This window comes from Callorhinus ursinus, unplaced genomic scaffold (genome assembly GCF_003265705.2).
Source record: "Callorhinus ursinus isolate GAN/ISIS: 27379988/994484 unplaced genomic scaffold, GSC_fseal_2.0 scaffold30, whole genome shotgun sequence".
NCBI lineage: Eukaryota > Metazoa > Chordata > Mammalia > Carnivora > Otariidae > Callorhinus > Callorhinus ursinus.
Window position 1 is genome coordinate 15,031,409 of NW_027397092.1, and position 20,447 is coordinate 15,051,855.

General features: G+C 36.8%; 1 protein-coding gene across 1 annotated transcript; it reads right to left on the minus strand.

Annotated features, from left to right (window-relative positions):
- Positions 1-14,951: 14,951 nt before the first annotated feature.
- LOC112815167 (large ribosomal subunit protein uL18-like) lies at positions 14,952-15,970 on the minus strand. Its single transcript, XM_073878619.1, has one exon. It carries the CDS (start codon positions 15,773-15,775, stop codon positions 15,032-15,034), a length of 744 nt encoding a protein of 247 aa, XP_073734720.1. The 5' UTR covers positions 15,776-15,970; the 3' UTR covers positions 14,952-15,031.
- Positions 15,971-20,447: the final 4,477 nt, after the last annotated feature.

Here is a 20,447-nt window from a genome sequence, read left to right on the forward strand (position 1 = left end):
GAAAGAAAGAAGAAAGAAAGAAAGAAAGAAAGAAAGAAAGAAAGAAAGAAAGAAAGAAAGAAAGAAAAAGAAAAAGAAAGAGAATAGAGAGATTTTAATATACCTAGAACTATTTACAACTCTTTTTTTTAATTGCCTTTGGCCTCACTTAAATGTCAAATACGGCAGATATGTTTTGCCACAAGCTTAAGGTCATGGAAGCTCCTTAACCAGAGAAATGTTGAAAAAATACTGCACATATCCCCTTTAAAGAATGGGTATTAGAAAAATCAGGGGACTAAATTTTCAGTGATTCCATTTTACCCCTTACCAATATTCTTGATCTTGAAATGTGCTGCTTAAAGTTGAATGCCTCTTTTGAGAGTCAGAATTTTCGGCAAGATCCTAACCAGCAGAGAGAAGGAGCCTCCTTCTCACTGGTAATGAAAATTATTTTCCTGAGTCAATAATGTGTATTTCTAACTGATGATTCTTAGATTAATGAAAGTTTATGACCCAGAATATAGGAAATGCTTTAAAATGTGAGATAGCGTAAAGAAATTCAAAATATTATCTAAAATTCTTGCATATTCTAGAAGCAAGATTGGCTCTGTATCTTAGAGACAAATACTATTAGGAAAGAAGAGATTTTTTTCTTTTGGATTCATGTTCTTTATGAATTCCAAAATTCTTTTAATTTAAACTATTTAAACTATTTCACTTATTTTTATAGCAATCCAGGGAAATAAATATGAACTGGCATTATCACAGATAAAGAAATCAATTCTCCCCACAGTTCACTGCTTTGAGGTAAATCACCTTGTCAAGGAGATGGTAAGAATTTGATGGCAGCTCCAGAGCACCAAATGTTTGATGTACTTCCAGAAGCCTCAGTTCATATACTTTCTTGTCTCTGATTTATTGAAGAATAAGATATAAGTAGTCTGAAGATCAAATAAGCAGGACTGAAAATAAAGGGCCGGAAGAAAACGATTACATCCTAGAAGATGAGCCTTGGGAGGAAATGGATGATTAGATTTCATCTCCTATCCTAGGGTCATGTCTCTGCTTCTTCAGTAATTAAACTGTAGGCTAAAAATTTGAAGAAAGGAGAGAGAGAGAGAAAGAGAATACTCACATTATAAAAGTTGAGACTGGCATCTGTGATAAATTATTAATTAATTTAAATACTAATTTAAAACATCTGTAAGAAACATTACCTCAATTTATGTTCATGACAGTGGGGATTTTTTTTTTTTAATGTCTACATTCTTTCTAATAAACTGTTGGAAGACTTAAAAAAAAAGAAGCTTTCGCTTTAGATAACATATTGCCTTTCTCCAGAAAAGAACGCTGTCTTCCTCTGCCTGGGGAGATGATAATCAGACTGGCACACTGGCAATCAATGTGAATTCATTAAACAGGAAGTAAACAGGTGTTTCAAAAATTCTCTCTATTTATAAATACTTTCAACATGAAATAGTTTTGATGTTCAAGATTGATAAAACAAACAAACAAATGAAACAAGGCAAGCAAACAATGGAAGTATCCTGTGGGAAATACATTTTCCACCACAGAGTATTTTGCCCTCTGAAATTCTTCTGACTGCCCACCTCTCCAAGGTATGTAAAACTTCTCTTAGCTAATGCCAGCCTTTACACATTGTTTATTTGCTGCTTTTTTCTTGATTACCAAAATAAACATGCTGAGTGTAGAAAAAAATGGGAGAAAAAAAATAGAAGCACTAAATATTTGAAAATTATTCTCACTCAGCTATAACCAACTTTAATATTTTGTAGATTATTATTTTCTGCTTTTCTCCCTGGTTATTTTTTTCCCAAATTGCAATGAAATGCAGTACCTTTGTGTATTCACCTTCATAAGTACACACACATGGAAACTCACATAAAAACAAAAATATAGTGTGAGTTTTTTTTCATTTTATATACAGTGATAGCATTCATGTTTTTGTGACAGCAGTGTATTGCATTAATTTGTAGAGATCATTATCATTCTTTTTTACAGTTTGTAGCCACTGATATAAGCCTAACTTAATACCCAATATCCGTTTCTTTCTAATAGAATCCCAATTTTATTGACAGCAGCAATGTGCCCAGCTGCAGCAACAAAATCAACTAAATTTACCAGTGTCCTTTGCAGTTTACATAGCCATTGACACACTCCCGGCCAATGAGATGTAGATATCTACAAGGGTTTCAGAGGAATTTTGTTTTCTCAGTATGGGTCCTGCCTCTACCTCTTTATCCTTTTCCTCCTTCCCATTGCTTTAAAATATGGACAAAATGGCTGGAATGATTCCACCCTGAGAGAAAGGTAAGTGAATCACCAACATTTTGCTCTTGACGTTCCATGCGTGCAAATTTCTACTCATTTGCTAAGAATGAAACTGAGCCCTTATCTTACATCATACACAGAAGTCAACTCAAAATAGAGCAATTATTTAAACACAAGATGTGAATCCATAAAATGACTAGAAGAAAACATGGGGAAAAAGCTTTTTGACATTGGTCTAGTCAACGATATTTTGGAATTGGCATCAAAAGCACAGGCAACAAAAGCAAAACTAAACATTTAGTGGGACTCCCATCAAACTAAAAAGCTTCTGCACAGCAAAGGAAACCACCAACAAAATGAAAAGACAACTTACTGAATAGGAGAAAATATTTGCAAATCATGTATCTGATAAATGTTGATATCCAAAATATATAAGGAGCCCACATAACTCAGTAGCAAATCATCATCATCATCATAATACACTTAAAAAGTGGTCAGAGGATTTTCAAAGAAGAAATACAGATGGCCAACAAGTACCTGGAAAGATGCTAAACATCACTAATCATTAGGGAAATTCAAGTCAAAATCCCAATGAGATATCACCTCATACCTGTTAGAATGGCTTTTATTTAAAAAAAAAAACCCACAAAATAATGTGTTGACAAAGATATGAAGTAAAGAAAACCCTTGTGCACTGTTGGTGGGAATGTAAATTTGTACAAATTTACATCTTTCTAGATGCACATTCTGAGCCTGTCTCTGGAAAACAGTATTGAGTTTCTTCAAAAAATTAAAAAATAGAACCACCACATGATTCAACAATTCTGCTTCTGGGTATTTATCCAAATTAAAGACACTAATTCAAAAAGTTCTGTGCATTCTTCTGTTCATCGCAGCATTATTTTACAATAGCCAATATATGGCAACAACCTAAATGTTCATTGAATGATGAATGGATAAAGAAATGTGGTATATATAATAATGGAATATTACTCATCCCTAAAAGAGAAAATCTTGTCATTTGTGACAACATGGATGAAATTTGAAGGCATTATGCTAAATAAAATGAGTCTGAAAAAGACAAATACTGTATGATCTTACATGTATATGTGAAACCTAAAAAAAAAAGAAAACAAGAACAAAAAACAAAAACAGCTCGTGAATATAAAGAACGGATTCGTGGTTGTCTGAGCCAGGGGAGGGGGTGGGGTGGCAAAGGAGTGAAGGGGGTCAAAAGGTATAAATTTCCAGTTATAAAAATGAATGAGTCATGAGGATGTAATGTTACACTAAGTGAAGTAAGTCTGACAGAGAAAGACAAATACTCCATGATGTCACTTATATGTGAAATCTAAAAAAAGCTGAATTCCTAGTAACAAAATGTAGAATGGTGGTTACCAGAGGTTAAGTAAGGATGGGGGAAAAGGAAAGCTATCAGTCAAAGGGTATAAACTTTCAACTGTAATGTGACTTCTGGAGACCTACAATACACAGCTTAGTGAATATAGTTAACGTATTGTATACTTGAAATTTGCTGAGTAAATCTGAAGTGTTCACCCACACACACAGATAACTGTATGAGGTGATGGTAATATTAATTAGCTTGATTGTGGTAATGATTTCACAATGTATGTGTATATCAACACATCACGGTGTACATCTTACATATGTATAATTTTATTTGTTAGTCATACCTCAGTAAGTTGGAACAACAAAAACCCTAATTTTGTGAAGCCGCTGCTTACTTAACAGTTGTTACAACTGAATGCACCTCTTGTGATATATGTAATGATAAGAATGGAAGCACCATATTTTAATAGAATATATGCAATATAGAGAATAATAAAATTAGGATGCACTATTTAAAAATAGTGGATGTGTCATAAATTATTTAAACATTCAACAGGTAAAGGGCATTTAGAATATTTTCAGTGTTTTGCTATTACAACAGTGATATGAAGGGATTATTTGTACATATCTATGCCGGTCTACCTTTTCTACCATTTTTTTACCATTTTGCATTCTTTGAGGTTTTTTGGATCAAACTTTTGTTCAATCTGCCATCTCACTAATTCATATTTTATCTAGGCTTCTTCTTATTCTTAGACCATTATTATGTGTTTTTAGATTTGAGCATTTATTTGTGAGTTTATATCTCTGTGTATGTATCTACATTCATTAAATATTTTATATATATTACAAAAATATGGAACACTACATCAAAAACTAATGATGTAATATATGGTGATTAACATAACATAATTAAAAAAAAACAAATACACAAAAATCCAGGGACACACCAGACAATCAATGCGCAAATAGTGGTCAAGATCATTGCCTCTCAAAGGTTGTGACTTTCTTGGGCTGTGAAGATCTTTGGGGATGGTGCTTGCCTGTGCTGCCCGTGGTTTGTCTGTCCTTACAGCTGTGGTTCTTGAGATTTTTGTGAAATATAGGGAAACTCCCATGTCAAAGCTCATAACTGAGCTCTCAGCTACATCCTGTTCATCTCTCTTAATCCTGTTTCCTTTGCTCCTTATCCTTCATTGACCATCCCAACGCTGCCACCTGCATCCTCCAACAAATGACATTTGGAGTCATATTCACTGTGGCTGTTTCCACCATTTTGGCAAAAAACCATCACTGTAGTTCTGGCTTTCAAAATCACACCACCAGGGAGAAAGGTGAGGCAGTGGTTACTCTTAGGGGCACCCAATTCTGTCACCCCCATCTGATCACTGATTCACGTGACTTTCTGTGTAGTCTGGTTGGGATCCTCTCCCCCTTTAGTTGACTTAGATGCACATTCTGAGCCTGTCTTCCATATCACTGTGTGCAGTAAGGGCTCTGTCATCACGATCTACCTTTCCTTAGGATATTTGGGTTCCTTGGCTCTTGCAAGCTTCACCTTGGCTTTCTTGGACAGGAGCCTGCCTGACACTTTCACTGAAGCCAAGTTCCTGACATTCAGCATGTTGGTGTTCTCTAGTGCATGGATCACATTCCTCCCTGTGTAGAATAGCACCTAAGGGAAGGTCGTGGCAGCTGTAGAGATCTTTTCTATCTTGGCTTCCAGTGCTTGGTTACTAGGATCCATCTTTGCCTCAAAGTGCTGGAATATTCTCCCAAAGCCAGATAAGAATACCTTGCCAGGATTAAGTGATAAAACAAACTCTAGGGTAGGGGCACGTGGGTGGCTCAGTCAGTTAATCAGCTGACTCTTGATTTTGGCTCAAGTAGGGGCTCTGTGCTCAACCCACTTGAGATTCTCCCTCTCCTGCCCCTCCCCCCACTTGCACTCATGCTCTCTCGAAAATAAGTAAATAATAAAATCTTTTTAAAAAAAACTCTAGGGGAATGTAAATATGCTAAGGCTGTACTTCATGGATTTCATCAAATGTTTAGAAAGGCTGAAAATTAAGCAATACTTGAGCATTCTCTCCCCACACCTTGCCATGGATACATAAATGTTCTAACATTATTTTCCCCAATTTGAAATGTCATGGTTATTATAAACTAAATTCATATATATAAATTTGCGTTCTGGATTCACTATTCTTTCATTGATTCTTTCCCTGAATGAAACCACACTGTGTTAATTTCCTGGATTACCTAGCATTTTCCGACACCTGATAGCACCTGCTCTTCATTGTTGATCTTTTTCAGTTATTTTGTGCTTATTCTTACAGATTTTCTCTTTGATTTGACTTTTTGAATTGTCTTGGCAATTTCCATAATACATACTAAGAGATTTGGATTACAATCATTTTGAATTTAAAGATTAAATTGTGGAAGAACTGACCCCTTTGCAATAAAGTTTCCCACTTGGGAATATACTTTATCTCCATTTTCATTTTCATTTTATTTATTAATGTTTTGTTATATTTTCTGACTGGTTATTTGGGTTGTTAAGTAATGTATTGTTTCTTATACATTTCTTGAGCTTGTTGGTTCCAATTAATTGTAAGTTGATTCTCTTGGACATGTAAGGTGCAAAAATTAATATAATAAAATGTTTCTGCTTAAAAAAATCCAGGGATGCGGGCGCCTGGGTGGCTCAGTTGGTTAAGCGACTGCCTTCGGCTCAGGTCATGATCCTGGAGTCCCAGGATCGAGTCCCACATCGGGCTCCCTGCTCAGCAGGGAGTCTGCTTCTCCCTCTGACCCTCTTCCCTTTCGTGCTCTCTATCTCTCATTCTCTCTCTCTCAAATAAATAAATAAAATCTTAAAAAAAAAATCCAGGGATTCAAAAAATATATATTATAAAAATAATATAAAGATATAAAATATTTATATGGAATAGACAATATGTTAAATAATAGTAAGTATTATATATATTTATATTTAAGGTCTAAGCACCAAAATAGTGTTTTTTTAAAATATTTATTTATTTATTTTAGAGGGAGAGAGAGTGTGAGCAGGGGGAAGGGCAGAGGGAGAGAGAGAATCCTCAAGCAGACTCCCTGCTGAGTGGGGAGCTGGATGCGGGGTTCAATCCCAGGACCCTGAGATCATTACCTGAGCCCAAAATCAAGAGTCAGTGGCTCAACCAACTGAGCCACCCAGGGTCCCCCAAAATAGTTTATTTTAAAGAAATACATTTCTTTTATTATGAATAAGGAAGACTTTTTAGGATATTAATTTAGGATATTTAGGATATACTTTTAAGGATATTAATTTTATTTTAAGGATATTAATTTTATTTATTTGTAGTTTTATTCTGTTTTTCTCTGATATGTCTATTTAACTGTAATGTTAATTTTCATATAATTTAGGTTTGGCAGTTACAACCTCCTCAACCCCTACCAGCCTTTCATGTTTGCTTCTGAATACCTGAAAATTCTTAGAAAATTCTAGACTGCAGTTTAAAAAGTAAGAAACATTTCTTTGGTTTACATAATGGTCTCTGAAGACTTTGCTGTTAATGTAGATTTTTACTACTATACACTTATCTTTGCTGCAGGTAGATAGTGATGATACCTGGGAGCAGGCATAGCTTATGAGTCCCTGATTTTCAGGATTCTGGCTCCTTGAAGCTTCTTTGTGTTTGTGAGGTATCTGTGACACTTATCATATTCATTGGCTCAGTCTGGGTGTGTCTAGTGTGAAAATATCCACTTCACAAAGTTGTGCTCTTTGGTTTATTGGCAAGGGGATAGAGTGGGGAGTTCTCAGAGTCCGTTGTTCAGACAGTAGAGAAAGTTCAGCCAAAATGTACATTTCCCTCATTACCACTGAGGTCAAATATCTTTTCATACATTTTATTAACCAGTAGTATCTACATTTTTATGAATTATATGTGTGTACTCTTTACCCCTCTCATATTGTGTGTGTGTGTGTGTGCTTGTTTTTAAGTGATTTAAGGGAATTTTGCCTACTTTATATATTAAAAATACTTTCTCCCTATGTCATTTGCATTTCTCAAATCATTTGCTTTTTTCTATTAAGAATTTTTTAAATTTTATTGTAACTTTTTCTTTAAGATTTTATTTATTTATTCATAAGAGACAGAGAGAGAGACAGGCAGAGGGAGAAGCAGGCTCCCTGCCGAGGAGGGAGCCCGATGCGGGACTCGATCCCAGGACTCTGGGATCATGACCTGAGCCGAAGGCAAACGCTTAACGACTGAGCCACCCAGGTGCCCAAAATTTATTGTAACTTAAATGTGTTACTTTCGGGGTGCCTGGGTGGCTCAGTCCTTACGTCTGCCTTCGGCTCAGGTCGTGAAGTCCCACATCGGGCTCTCTGCTCGGCGGGAAGCCTGCTTCTCCCTCTTCTACTCCCCCTGCTTGTGTTCCCTCTCTCACTGTGTCTCTCTCTGTCAAATAAATAAAATCTAAAAAAAAAAAAAAATGTGTTACTTTCATTTCTGGCTTTTTCTTTTTCTAGCTTTTGCTTTTGGAAGATGTTTAAGAAAGCTTTCTTTTGGGGCACCTGGCTGGCTCAGTCAGTAGAACATGTGACTCTTGATATCAGGGTCATGAGTTCAAACCCCATGTTGGGTATAGAGATTACTTAAATAAATACATAGATGGATAGATAGATAGATAGATAGATAGTTAGATGATAGATAGATAAAAATTATATTTTAAAAAAAGAAGGCTTTCTTTCACCCAGGGTTATACATGCAGTTGAATATCTTTATCTCCAGTAACTTTTATTTCAAAACGTAGGTCTTAATAAGTCCTGGGGATATAATGTACAGCATGGTAATTATAGTTAATAATACTATATTACACATATGAAAGTTTCTAGGAGAGTAGATCCTTAATGTTCTCATAACAAGAAAAGAATTTTGTAACTAGGTATGATGACAGATGTTAACCAGACTTAATGTGGTGATCATTACATAATATATACATATATCAAATCATTTCATTGTACACTTGAAGTTAATATAATGTTATATGTCAATTATACCTCAGTAAAAAAATAAAAATTTAGATCTTTAATTTTCTTGGAATTTAATTTGATAAATGAAGTAACAAAGGAAACATGTTAAACATTTTTTCTGAATGGTAGTTGCCTAAACTTTCTGTATTGACAAGACCATAATATTCCCAATGTCTTCTGGTGCCATATCTATCATAAACCAAGTTTCCATATAATTATGAATCATAATATTGTGGACTTGTTAATTCTGTTTTGTTTATTATTTAAGCCTCAAAAATTCTTTAATTTTATAATTTTCTGTATAGAAATCTTGCATTTTTCCTTAGTTTTATTCCTTGATATTCAAGTTCTTGCAGCTATTTTGAATGGATAAAAATTTTTTTCTAATGTTTGTTGCTGACATATAGAGATGCACTTGATTTTGTTAATTGATCTTTTGTCCTGCAAATTTCCTAAAATTACTTAATTCTAATAATTTATCTGCTAATAGTAATACTACTACTAATTTATAATTTATGATATATAATTTATAACTTATCTACTAATTCTAATAATTTAGCTCCTTTTTTTAGTTCTACATGCACAGTCACATGGCCTATAATGTTAACAGTTTTATCTCTTCCTTTCTAATTCTTTTGCATTTTATTTTTTCTTGCCTTATTAAACTAACTGGGCCCACCAGTACAATGATGAACAATGACAACATTGGGTACCCTTGTCTAATTCCCAATCTCAGAGGGAAAACTTCTAACATTCACCATTGTGAATGGTTTTTTATGTGGATCTGTTAGTAGATATCCTTTATCTGATTAAAAACTTGCCTTTATTTTTTAGTTTGCTGAATGGCAAATATTAGAATATAAAATACATTAGAATGGATGTTGAGAAAATGTTTCTTCTGCATCTACTGAGGTGATAGTATGATATTGTTTCCTTGGTTCTGGTCATGTGTATGAACAAAATGATTGACTTGGGGTCAGTAAGTCAACCTTGCATTCTTTGAATAAATCCTAGTTTGTCATAGGATCCTGGCAGGAAAGCGATGACCCAGTGAAATTGAATATTTTGAAGATAGTTAAGTAAAAGGGTGGTTTAAAAAGATACGGACTAGAAAATCAAAACACCACAAGAAGTTTAATAGTGAAGCCCTGTTACTGTCCCTAGGCCTGCAGGCATGAGTGTTGAGAGTAGTTACAGAACTGGAAGAAAGAGAGTTGCATACAGAGGGATGCCTGTTAGAAGCTGGAGGAATTCATAAACCAGCCTTAGTCTCCTTCTTTCTTCCAGTCTCTAACTATTGCTCATCAGCAGCCAAATCCAGATGAAAGCTTAAGGGAAGAGAAGGGCACTAATGCAGTCCTTGTAAGTTATTCTTCCATTGTACCAAGTGGGGTGGATCTGAAAGAGCTACAAAATATGTCAAGTATGGACATGGGTTGATCTTTTCATTTACTTCTGGATTCAATTTTTGTTTTTACATTCAGAAGTGAAATTCGCCTTGAGATTTCCTGTCTTATAATTACCTTTATGCTGGCCTTATTTTTGTGTGTTTGGTATATTTCTTTTTACTGAGGTGTAATTAACATATCATGTTATTATGTTCATTTTCGGTGTGCAACATATTGATTTGTCAATTCTATACATTATTCAGTGCTCATCACAATAAATGTAGTCACCATCTGTCCCCATACCACACTATTGCAGTATTATTGACTATATTCCCTATGCTGTATTTTTCATCTCTGTGACATTTATTTTATAACTGGAATTTTGTACCTCTTAATCTCCTTTATTTGTTTCTCCCATCTCCCTACACCCTTCCCCTCTGGCAACCACCATTTTTTCTCTATATTTAAGAGTCTGGTTTTTGTTTGTTCTTTTGTTTTGTTTTTTAGATTCCACATATAAGTGAAATCATACGTTGTCTTTCTCCGTCCGACTTATTTCACTTAGCGTAATACCCTCTAGGCCCATCCAAAATGTCCCAAATGGCAAGATCTCATTCTTTTTTATGTTTATATACACATCTTTTTTTTTTTCAGGGCAGTTTTCTAGTCATACTTTATTTTCCTGTTTTTGTCTTTTTTTAGTTTTTATTAAATAAAAGGAACAGAGAGAGGGGACCTGTGGTTTCTCAGGCTGTAGGGGAGAGCCACAGGCCCCCCAAACCCTCTGTTCAAGGTGCATTGTGCAGTGAGCTTGAGGTGTAAGCTGGGTGGACAGAGCAGCTGGTAGTGCTAAGAGAGTCAGAGGTTGGGATCTATGACCCATCCAGCCCTCCCAGGAAGACTCAGTGGGCAGTATATACACATCTTTTTTATCCATTTATCTGTGGGTGGACACTGGGTTGCTTCCATACCTTAGCTACTGTAAATAATGCTGTTAAACATAGGGGTGCATATGTCTTTTATAATTAGTGTTTTCATTTTCTTTGGGTAAATACCCAGTAATGGAATTGCTAGGTGATATGGTATTTCTGTTTTTAATTTTGGGGGAAATCTGCATACTGTTTTTCCACAGTGGTTGCTCCAGCTTACATTCCCACCAACAATACACAAGAGTTCCCTTTTCTGGGCACCTGCACCCCAACATTTATAGCAGCAATGTCCACAATTGCCAAACTATGGAAAGAGCCCAGATGTACGTCAACAGTTGAATGGATAAAGAAGATGTGGTATTTATATACAATGGAATACTATCAGCCATTAAAAAAAGATTGAAATCTTGCCATTTGCAACAACATGGATGGAACTAGAGGGTATGATGCTAAACGAAGTAAGTCAATCAGAGAAAGACAGTTATCATACAATTTCACTCATATGTGGAATTTAAGAAACAGAGGAACATTGGGGAAAGGAGGGAAAAATAAAACAAGACAAAATCAGAGAGGGAGACAAACCATAAGAGACTCTTAATTACAGGAAACAAACTGATGGTTGCTGGAGGGGTGGGGTATGGGGATAGGGTAACTGGGTGATGGGCATTAAAGAGGACACATGATGTAATGAGCACTGGGTGTTGTATGATGAATCACTGACCCCTGTCTCTGAAACTAATAATATACTATATGTTAATTGAATTTAAATCAAAAAAGAAAAAAAGAGTTCCCTTTTCTCCACATCCTCACCAACATTTGTTATTTCTTGTCTTTTTGATATGATATGCTGTCCTTATTAAATAGGTTGGGATTTTAAATATTTTTCTCTTCTCTCAAAAAGTGTTTTTAAGATTCATGTTATTTCTACCTTAAAAATTTTTAGAATTCACCGGTAGAGACATCTTATATCAGTTACATCTTTTTTTTTTCATATTGGTCTGAACAAGGATTTATCACTTACCAATCCTATCAAAAAAGATTATTTCAAAAAAAAAGATTATTTCATTAATCTCTATTCATTATTTTCTTCCTTGTCCTTTATCAAGGTTTAATCCTCTATTCTGTTTCCTTTGCATTGAAATAGATGCTTAGCTCACTGAGTTTGAATTTTATTTCTTTTCTAGTATGAATTTCAGTATGTAAATGTGCTAGTTTATCTACATAAGTTTTGATCTATAAGATTCTTTTTATGCCCTATCTACCATTTGATTCAAAATATTTTTCATTTTCATTCTTTGACTCATAGGTTATTTCAAAGTTGTTTTCTTCTTAATTGCCAAATATATGGACTTTTCTTTCTTTTAAAATACACTTTTTATTTGTTTTTTTTATTCTTAGCCTAATTGCACATTGGTCAGAGAGCATACGTATGAAATACGTACAATTTCAGTCCTTTGAAATTGTTGAGATATGCCTTCTGACCCAGCATGTGGTATTTTTTTCTCAATGTTTTATGTGTGCTTGAAAAAAAATGTTTATTCTACAGCTTCTGTTTACAAGTTTCTTTATGTATCCACTCAGTCCATTTTTTTATAGTATTCAATTTGTTGTATTCTTAATTTTTTTCCTTGATCTGTCAGTTACTGAGAAAAGTGTGGTTCACTGTCAGGAATGAGAAATGTATCCTTGTGACTGAATTTATTTCTCTTTACAGTTTAGTCAGTAAAATACATGATTTTCTTTAGTTTTTTCCTAACTTATTAGTATAAATTTGTATATATTGTTCCATAATTTCCATAAGTTTAAATGGAAAGGCTATGGAATACTTTCATTTAAATACACAAGAATAAAATTGCAAAAAAAAAAGGAATAGAATTACATGTGATTATAATAAACATATATGATGTTAAAATGGCAGTCTTGTTCCTTTAGAGGAAGAGGCATTGAAACAGCCATTATTAATGTGTCCTTCACTGATATGTTGCCAAAATTTCTTCCATCCTAGTACATGTCATTTTGCAAATGATTAAGAAATTAATTACTCTCCCTTAACCTCTGTGCTAAGGTAAATGCCACATTGATTGAGAGGCTTTGATTTGGCTTATACTACTTTCTCAGTCACATCATATGTGGTTTTATACAATATTGTGTTCTTTTTGACATTATACTTTCCTATTAGAAAGGTCGTAAGGGTGGAAAAGATTAATAGGATTTGAGGCTTCAGGTTTGCCATGTCTTTGTGCAGTCTTGACCTGTACTTTCATGGAACTGGAGCATAATTAATGCTTCCTCCGATTTATGATTTCCACTGCTAGGAAACTACGAGAAAGTGCTCTTGCCTGGTAGCACTCTCTTGTCTGTCTGTAGATATGTTGAACAAGAAATATAGATTTTTTTCATAAATTCCATCTTTTGAGATTTGTTTGTAGTATTTTAGTTGCTACTTAATAAAACATATGTTACACCTTGACCCTAAAGCCAAATTTGAATACCTGCTCTCATTGTATGTCTGGGGGGTATCAAAATGAAACAATTTCAGCTTTTGACCTTTGGAGCAGAAAGCAGTTCTAATAATTAACTCTCACTGCATAACTATATTCAGAAAGGGACCTTCTTCACTGCAATGACAGGATATTAAGCTGGAAAGCATGAAAATAGCTTCAAAATGTAGCAAGAGACCAGGGCTGCCAAGGATGGGCAGACACTTATACCTACTAACCCACAAGAGATGACTTTGGCCTTGAGAGAACATTGCTGAATGTATAAATGACACATCAATGGGAAAACTGTTGACAGAGCAGTAACCATCATCCTTGAACTCTTTCCTCCACCAGAACAATTTTATGGTTTCTTAGTCCTTCATCGTTTTAAATGATTCATAAACCTCTTGAATAGAAGTAAGATCATCTGGCTATTATAAAATTACATAAAAATATTTTACTCAAAGGCAACCAGACAGATTACATGCCAGACAGGACTATGTGGTAAAAATGCACTATCTACTCACTCCTACACAGCCATTCTGAGAGATTGTGGGAGAGTACAATGTAATATTCAGGTACCCTTTAAGGAATAAACAATGAACATATTATCATTAGGGAAGTTTAGCCTCGTGTGAGATAACTTTTTTTAATTATTTATCCTCAATATTTCCATAAGAGTTATCTTCCTAAAATGTATTGAGTTATCCTATTTTACTATAGTATTCATTCACTTGCCCCCAAGAAATAAGTTCAAAAGCTTTTAATTTGACATTCAAGGCTCTTTATGATATGACCACAAGTTATCTCTCCAGCCAAATTTTCCATATTTCCACTCTGTATTCTGACCTAGAATTCTGTGGTATTTTCTGTTTCCCAATTATGTCAGGCAATTCTCTATCTCCTTATACTGGCCATGCTCCTGTTTCACTCTGCAATGCTTTCCCCAGTTCACTTAGAGTGAAAAATCATGGCATTGCTCAAATGAAGAATTCTTCTCTTTGAAACCTTACTGGATTCTCAGAATGCATTTTTCCTTGCCCCTGGCTCTCACAGTACAGTACTTGTATTTCCGTTTGGTGCTCATTTCACCGTCTCTCCCAAAGATTTGAAGGTCACTGTGGGCAGGGTCCATGAGTAATTGATCTTACATTTCCAAAGCTTGGCAATAACTAGCATTTATTTATTGGTCATTCTGTGCAGGATGCTACTTGCTTGAGATACAAGTATGAAAAGACAGTATCCCTTGTCTGTGTTAGGTGCTTATTAAATATATGTTGAGTGACTGAATTACACGGGAGGGTCCTTAGTTCTCTGTTGCTGGCAATAAGTTCCCATCATCTTAAATAGTGTATGGTTGTAGAAAATCTAATAAACAGAATGAAGGAAGTTATTTTTTAATACCCCATTTGGAAGTTCTCTTTTTTTTCAACTCCTCTGCTTTTTTATTTCAGGTTATTTCCAACAGTTTCATTAATAAGAGTTTAACACAGACAGCTGCTTGATGAATAAGTTTATTATTGTCTTTATCTGAAAAATCTTCGTAGAAAACTGTGGTTTGGTTTATTAGCTCTCAGCAGCCCACGCCTGAGCTCTAGGGATGCTTGCCTTCTTCGGAGCTACCCGATCTTTCTTTTGGGCAAGAGACATTTGGGGATGGTTCCACCTCTTCTTTTTAACTTCTTTCTTAGGCTTCTTCTCATAAACTGCATTCTCTCGTATAGCAGCATGAGCTTTCTTATACATCTCCTCCATCATGTCTGGAGTTACGTTGTTCTTTATGTATTGAGAGAATTGTTTCTTGTAAGCATCTTCGTCTTCTTCCATTAGGTAACACATATAATCTGCAACATTCTGACCCATGATGTGCTTTCGATGTACTTCTGCATTGAATTCCTTGCTTTCTGAATCATAACCAGGGAATCGTTTGGTACTGTGAGGGATAGACAAGCCTCCATCCACTGCTCCCTTGAGGGCCCCAAAAACTTTATTTCCAGTAGTAGTTCTGGGAAGCCCTGCATCCAAATAGCAGGTGAAGGCACCAGGTTGACCATCAAGGCTTTCCACATTGTATTCCTCTCCAGTCACTTCCACTCGGCCTTCATAGATCTTGTCCATGCCAAACCTATTTAGGAGCCTGTGGGCCAGCAGCAGGCCGGTACAATATGCTGCAGCATAATTTGTCAGGCCAACCTTCACACCACACTTTGGGAGTTCATGAGCATAAGCCACACAAACTATCATATCTCCTTCTATGCGGGCATAAGCAATCTGACAAATGATATCTCTGTTGGTTACACGAACTATCATCCTGTATTTAGGTGTGTTGTACTTATTTTTGTCTTGAATTACCAAGCGTTTCCGGGCATAATAATCAGTTTTACCCTCTCATCTTCTTCTAACTTTCACTTGGTATCTCTTGAAGTAAGCCTTATTCTTGACAACCTTAACAAACCCCGTCCTGCGGAACAGAGACCAGCGTCCGCGGCTCGCCACAGACCAGCAGGCCCCCCCATTTGGAAGTTCTTATGAAGTAAATAAGTGCAGTCAGGATATTTCACAACGGAAGAACATTGGATCACTAATTTAGAAATTCCCCATTGCTGGGGTGCCTGGGTGGCTCAATCGTTAAACGTCTGCCTTCGGCTCAGATTATGATCCTGGGGTCCTGGGATCGAGCCCCGCATGGGGCTCCCTGCTCAGCAGGAAGCCTGCTTCTCCCACTCTCACTCCCCCTACTTGTGTTCCCTCTCTCGCTGTGTCTCTCTCTGTCAAATAAATAAATAAAATCTTGAAAAAAAAAAAGAAATTCCCCATTGCTGCTTTATAATTTAACAACTAAAATAAGCTTCTCATTTGGCCTGAGTGTTAAAGAACAGAATTTTGAAGGCTTTCTATAGGGATGGCTGGATTCTGTCTGTCCCAGACAGAATCTGAAGGAGGATTTATAAATCTTAGCATTTGTAGAGTTTTTTAACTGAGGTTATGATCACTATTCACATTATCCTGAAAGCTGAATCCTCTATTAAGGAAGTTGCCTGAAATATATGAGATTGTAAATTTGAGTGTTAAAAATGATTAAGAAGTTAGTTTGGAGATATAGTATTAAAAACTTTACTAAGAAATAATAGATTTTTCATCAGCAATAGCCAAACACTGGAAGTTTTTTGGTTTTTTTTTAAGATTTATCTATTTATTTGAGAGAGAGAGAGAGCATACGGGGAGGGGTAGAGGGAGAGGGAGAGAATCTCAAGCAGACCCCCCCACTGAGTACAGATCCTGACATGGGCTCAATCCCATGACTCATGACTTCATGACCTGAGCTGAAACCAAGAGTCTGACGCTGAACTAAATGAGCCACCCAGGCACCCCCAAACACTGAAAGTTTTAAGTAGTTGATGACTTAGTGTCCATTATATGCAAGGCCAGTTAATGTGCCAAAAGAAAGATTAGCTACACGAGTAATGGAAGATCAGAGACCAGATATGAATATAATTTTATAGTTGGCAATAGATGAAAACTAGTGAGAGCTATTTTGGAAATAAAAAAGAGAGCACACAGATGTTGGAACCATTTTGGAGATTAATCAGTACAGTCTAATGATCGATAAGAGACATGGGGAGAGGAATGTAATAAAAATGACAAGCCTGATTGCTTGGGAATGACTTTTAGCAAGAGAGGGAACATAGGAGGAGAAATAACTAGAGAATAAGATGGCCTATGTTATATTGCATTAAAGTGAACCTTCAGATCTCAGGGATTAAAATAGCAAAAGTTTATTTCTTGCTATTGCTACATGCCCAGTTTGGTCTGGCTGGGATTTCTTCTCCACATCCCCCCCATTTGGGGGACTCACGCTGACAGATCAGCCACTATCTAGAAAGTAATCAGGTGATGTGTCACAGAGAAAGAGAGCATAGATGGGTCTTACACCAGTATGTAAACATTCTAGCCTGGAGCTGACATATGTCACTTCCACTCACAACTCATTGACCAGACAAGCTACAACCACTAGGAGACTGGCTAGTTGAGTCTTACAAGTGATCAGAAGGAAAGGAAGATGGAAGAGGATTGTCAGTGAGAAGCTCAGTAGGCCTCCTGAGAGGCAAACCCAGGATGCCATTAAACATGCAAGGGTTTTGTTCAGGCAAATAGCCACGAGAGAAAATGGGAAGGGAGGTTGAGAGAGCCTTCAGACTGTAATGTAAGTCCTTCCCCAAGTAAAGGAGGGAAGGAAAGAGAGGTCCAAGGAAAGCTCCCAAGACTAGAGTCAGTCCTCTGTCAGAGGAATCCTGTGTTTTCTGAGGAATAAACCTGTTCCAGTATCCTTGTCATGCTCAGTCACTGGTTGGGAGCAGACCGTGAGAAGTGCTGTCTCAGTATAAATGCAGCCATGGAATTCAAAGCACAGAAGCTCAAGCCCTTGGTCAGCTGAAGGTCTGCAGATGACACATTCTCATAGTAGACACAGTAACCCTAATGGCTATTTCCGGAAGTGACAGAGTTTGATTTATGCATATTTGATCTGAGATGATGAGGCAGGGAGTATAGATGAGAGCAGTATAAGGCAACAGCTTTATTGTGATGATATCCAGCAGAAAGATGGACAATGGCATTTGCAGCTTAGACCAAAGTTCTGGGGTACCAATTTGAGAGCCAGAAGGATAGAGGTTGGGACTGAATTGATGAAAAATGGATTCACAACAGCAAGAGGAAATTCCATATATCCCTGAATATAAAATGAGCGTTAATACAGTAGTGTTCTCTTGCACAAGTTGTTGGTCACATGACTGGAGGATGAAAGGACATCTTAGGTAGTTGGTCACATGCCTGCTTAGACAGAGGTAAACAAGTCTAAGCAGAGAAGTTGAAATTGGACTTCCAGATTCCTAGAAGCCAAGAATGCCACCATAAAAAATGCATTCATTCAAGTCAAGGGAACTATAAATGAGACCAGCAGCATTGGAGAGGCTCACCAAATACCCAAAGCAAAGTCCCAAAAAGAAAACAGAACTTTAACCCCTATCAGGTGAAGCTCTCATCCTATAATGTCAATCAAGTAGGATATTCCCTGCTCATTCACCCCTTCTTCTCCTGTTTTGAACTTGGTGGATGAGAAACTAATTACCAGGTTGTGGGAGGAGGGGTACAAATCATAAGGTAGAGTAGGGAGAAGAAGCACAGAACTTCCTTCTCTTGCTTCCTGTCTGCTAAAGGTTCCAGTTGGAGGAGATGAGGTTTAACCATAAATGTAGCTAGAAGCTTTATTACATTGGATTGGACCTTTCAAATTCCAAATTAAAATCTTGTCATTCAATGTAATGCCAACGTGGGTGCCTGGGTGGCTCAGTCAGTTAAGCATTTGACTCTTCATTTTGGTTCAGGGCATGATATCTGGGTCATGAGATTGAGCCCCGCACTGGGCTCCACACTGGGCATGGAGCCTACTTAGGATTCTCTCTCTCCCTCTGTCTCTCCCCGCCCCAAAATAATATATTAAAGTAACTCCAACAGTTTCTAGTACTTAAAAGTGACCTTAAAGCCATGGGATCTGCCTGAGTTTTTATTTAAGGACAGGGTAAGAACTAACCCCACTGAGGATGCCTGGGTGGCTCAGTCGGTTAAACGTCTGCCTTCCACTCTGGATCATGATCCTGGGGTCCTGGGATCGAGTCCCGCATTGGGCTCCCTGCTGAGCAGGGAGCCTACTTCTCCCTCTGCCTGCTTTGCCGCCACTCCCCCTGCTTGTGCCCTCTCTCTCTGACAAATAAACAAATAAAATCTTAAAAAAAAAAAAAGAACTAACCCCACTGAACAAATTTTATGCTAATATTGGGACATTAAGAGCTACTTATTTTATAAATCTGTTACATAAAAAGGCATCATAGAGGAGCCTGGGTGTCTCAGTCAGTTGAGTGTCTGACTCTTGATTTCGTCTCAGGTCGTGATCTCGGGGTTGTGAGATTGAGACCCACATCAGGTTCACACACTGGATGTGCACCCTGTTAAGATTCTCTCTCTCTCCATCTCCCTCTGTGCCCCCACTCTCTAAAAAAAAAAGAGGAATCATAAATAAGATCTGATGATGGGTAGCTATGATTGCAGTTGTCTAAAGTTTCTAAGAAGGCAAGGTGTCTCAAATGCCTATTTCCATGTAAGGAGACAGTACGCATAAGTGAATATCCTTTCCAAATGAGATAGTTAATATTGCCATATGTAATTGTTTGTTTAATTTTTTTAAGTAGGCTCCATACCTAGCGTGGAGCCCAACGCATGCCCAAACCCACGATCCTGAGATCAAGGCCTAAGCTGAGATCAAGAGTCGGACACTTAATCAACTGAGCCACCCAGGTACCCCTCCATATGTAATTGTTTTAATGGAAGATTTTTCTCAATTGAATTTGAGAAAATTCATTGCCACCATAAAGAATGCATTCACCCAAGTCAAGGGAACTATAAATGAGACCAGCAGCATTGGAGAGGCTCACCAAGTACCCAAAGCAAAGTCCCAAAAAGAAAACAGAACTTTAACCCCTATCAGGTAAAGCTCTCTTCCCATAATGTCAGTCAAGTAGTGACTAGTCCTAGGCGTCACTAGGACTATTGCCATAATTACCTGTACCCTAATGAACTTGAAACTAAGATCTCTGTCTACCTTCCTTTTCTCAGAAGCTACTGAGTTTCTGGAACAGTCTTTGGCTAAAGAGAATAACCAGATACTGAGAACATAATTGTGTGTGGGATGATTTATTAATCACTGGGGAATGTCTTTTTTTAGTTAGTTGCTGTTCTGTCTTTTTTTAGACAGGGCGGGCACCCAGACACATGAGAAGATTGTTATAACCTGATTCAAGAGCTAAGGCACTGAAGGAACAACTCGCACCAGAAGGTGACAGCAGGTGTTAGCTCTTCAAGGAATTTCTGATTCTGTCCAATAAGTCCTCTGGCAGAAGTTGAGCAGTATAAGAATTTGAGTAGGAGT

Excerpts from the sequence above, each read along its gene's own strand:
- LOC112815167 (XM_073878619.1), bottom strand. The coding sequence starts at position 15,775 with ATGATAGTTCGTGTAACCAACAGAGATATCATTTGTCAGATTGCTTAT.